Raw genomic sequence first — 2617 nt, 5'->3', positions numbered from 1 at the left:
TCACTCAGCTACAGCAAGTATAGGGGTATAGTGGAATCATGGTCATGGTTGATCGTTTTTCCAAGTATGTTGTCTTTGTTCCAACAAAGATACCTTCTGGAGCCAAGAGGACTGTGGAGTTGTTCTTCAAGAACATAGTGAAGTATTGGGGAATGCCATTGAGCATCGTATCAGACCGAGATCCGCAATTTACAGGCAGATTTTGGACCACATTGTTCAAGCTAGTTGGGACAGATTTGTTGATGAGTTCGAGTTACCATTCACAGACAGATGGATAGACCGAGAGGATCAATGCATTGTTGGAGGATTACTTGAGGCATTATATGATGGCTGATTAGAAGAATTGGCCTGAACTCTTGGATGTAGCTCAGTTCAGCTACAACATACAAAAGAGTTCTGCGACAGGGTACAGTCCATTTGAGTTGGTAAATGGACAGATGCGAATCACACTGCACACTGTAGTGACAGGAGGTTTGTCAAGAAGTCCTCATGCGAAGAAGTTCATGAAGGCTTTGGATGAGACCTTGGAGTTAGCATGGGTGCACTTACACAAAGTTGCAAGGAGAATGAAGAAATGGGCAAATAAGGATAGACGGAATGCACACTTCAGTGTGGGAGATACGGTGTTCCTCAGGATTACAGGAGATCAGTTTCAGCCACCTAAAGGGACTGCGAGATCATTGATGACGAAGTATGAGGGGGCATTCCGAATTAAGAAGCAAGTGGGGGAGGTTGCCTATGAGTTGGAGCTTCCAAACCATATGCATATGAAACATCAAGCTTTCCATATCAGTCGGTTGAAGAAATACAGACTCGATGTAGAATATCCAAAGAGAGTGGAACCACCGAGGGGACCATCCATGATTGTTGACAAGCCAAACCTTGAGATGGATAAGATTTTGAAATCTCAAACCACAGGGATTGGAAGTCACATAATACGGGAATTTCTTGTCAGATGGAAGGATGCACCGGAGGAGGATAGCTGGGAAACGTAGGAATCACTGTGGAGATGGAAGTGAAAGATTGCGAAGTATGATAGGAAGCTACAGAGGATAATCGGATTGCTGAGGATGGAAATGACCTTAGGTGGGGGAGCATGTAACGCCCTCCGGTTGTTGCAACAGTCAGGTGGCATGGGCACGCCCACCGGGCGTGCCTAAACGGTAGAAACGAGCGAACTGGCGAGCTAGCGAGGGCGAGACACGAGCACGAGGGCGAGTTGAAGGTGACTCGGCGAGTGGACGAGCGAGTGTGGATGACGAGCTAAGCACGTGGACTTATAGTGGGTGAGCGGTCATGCGAGGGCTTAACACACCCACGAGCCGACTTGACGACGAATGAGTTAGCTTAACAAGTGGGCTGACAAGTCAAGGATGAACTGATGTGAGTTGGAGAGTTCGGTGCGTCGGCCAAGCACCCGTACATGATGAACGAAGGGTATAAGAACTCGGCGGTGATTTGATGGAAGAGAAAAGTGAAGTGTGAGCTCTCACACACAACGGTTCTATGGTGAGGAGTAGGGCAGAGGTGCGAATGAGCCCGCACGATGAGCACAACAAAGGCAAAAATCGTGCAAAAGTTTCGGGCAGGGTGACACGGGCGTGTGCGCCTGCCGAGCGAGACATGGTTCGGCTAAACGGACTTGTGTAGGGTGACCCATGGGTAGGAGTGCCCGACGAGGAGAAACGGTGAACGGTTGGTTGGGTTGAAACGAGGTGCGATGGAAGTGCGAAGGTGCCCGAGTTGGGTGGCACAGTGACACAGACAGTGACGCCCGAGTTGGGCAAACGACACGATTGTTTGGAAGTGCTGAATGGTGCGTCAACCAAAGGTTGAGCTGCATGACAGCTAAACGTTTCGGTATACAGCCGGTTGAGCTTTGTCTCCTGGTGAAATTGTAACCTTTGAAAATATAATAAAAGATTATTATTCTGCATATGGTTAAGGTGTCTTCTCTGTGTTATAGACATATTGGGGCACTGCAATCCCAATCATATATGTCCATAAACCAAGGGCTTCTAAGTCCCTAAAATGTTGTTTCATACCTTAAAGGAGCAACGTCAGTTGATTACATCATCTCCCAGAAGTTCTCCCTAAAAAACTACTCAGAATTGGTCAAAACTGGACCATACAGACTGCTCAGTGCTGAGGGTGCGATGCATCTCACCTGCCACATGCAAAAAGTGTGATGCATACTGGAAATCCCTTCTGTAGGGTGCGATGAGCGAGAGTAGACAAATGGCAGAAGCAGTTTGCTAGGTGGAGACCCTGAGAATCTTCTAGAAGCTGCTCATTTGACACTTGCCTCTCTGAATTCACCCAGGGATGAGTAAGAGATCATGAAATCTCCAAGTGGAACCAAGAACTATCAGAGAGATGACACTAATCAAAATCCCAGAAGCTGACTCACCCACCTGCAAACATCTATATATGGATCCCTCATCCAAGAGATCTAGAGGCTGGAATTTTGTAATTTGCAAGGAAGTGTTGTTGGTTTCTCTTTGAAGACATTGTTGGGTGATCTTGCTTTGTATGAGGTGAAGAGGGATTTCATGCTGGGAGGATGGCACTGGGTCAGACCAATGGGTTGTAATCCTCTCTTCTACTACTTCTATCA

General features: G+C 47.2%; 1 protein-coding gene across 1 annotated transcript; it reads left to right on the top strand.

The window, feature by feature from the left end:
* Positions 1-566: 566 nt before the first annotated feature.
* LOC149256073 (uncharacterized) lies at positions 567-995 on the top strand. Its single transcript, XM_089455196.1, has one exon. It carries the CDS (start codon positions 567-569, stop codon positions 993-995), a length of 429 nt encoding a protein of 142 aa, XP_089311322.1.
* The last annotated feature ends 1622 nt before the right edge of the window (positions 996-2617 follow it).

Source organism: Pinus tabuliformis, chromosome 7 (assembly GCF_031772625.1).
Source record: "Pinus tabuliformis cultivar Carrire ecotype Pingquan chromosome 7, CPIR1, whole genome shotgun sequence".
Lineage (NCBI taxonomy): Eukaryota > Viridiplantae > Streptophyta > Pinopsida > Pinales > Pinaceae > Pinus > Pinus tabuliformis.
The sequence above is the reverse complement of the archived record's forward strand: the minus strand, read 5'-3'. Positions and strand labels throughout refer to the sequence as shown.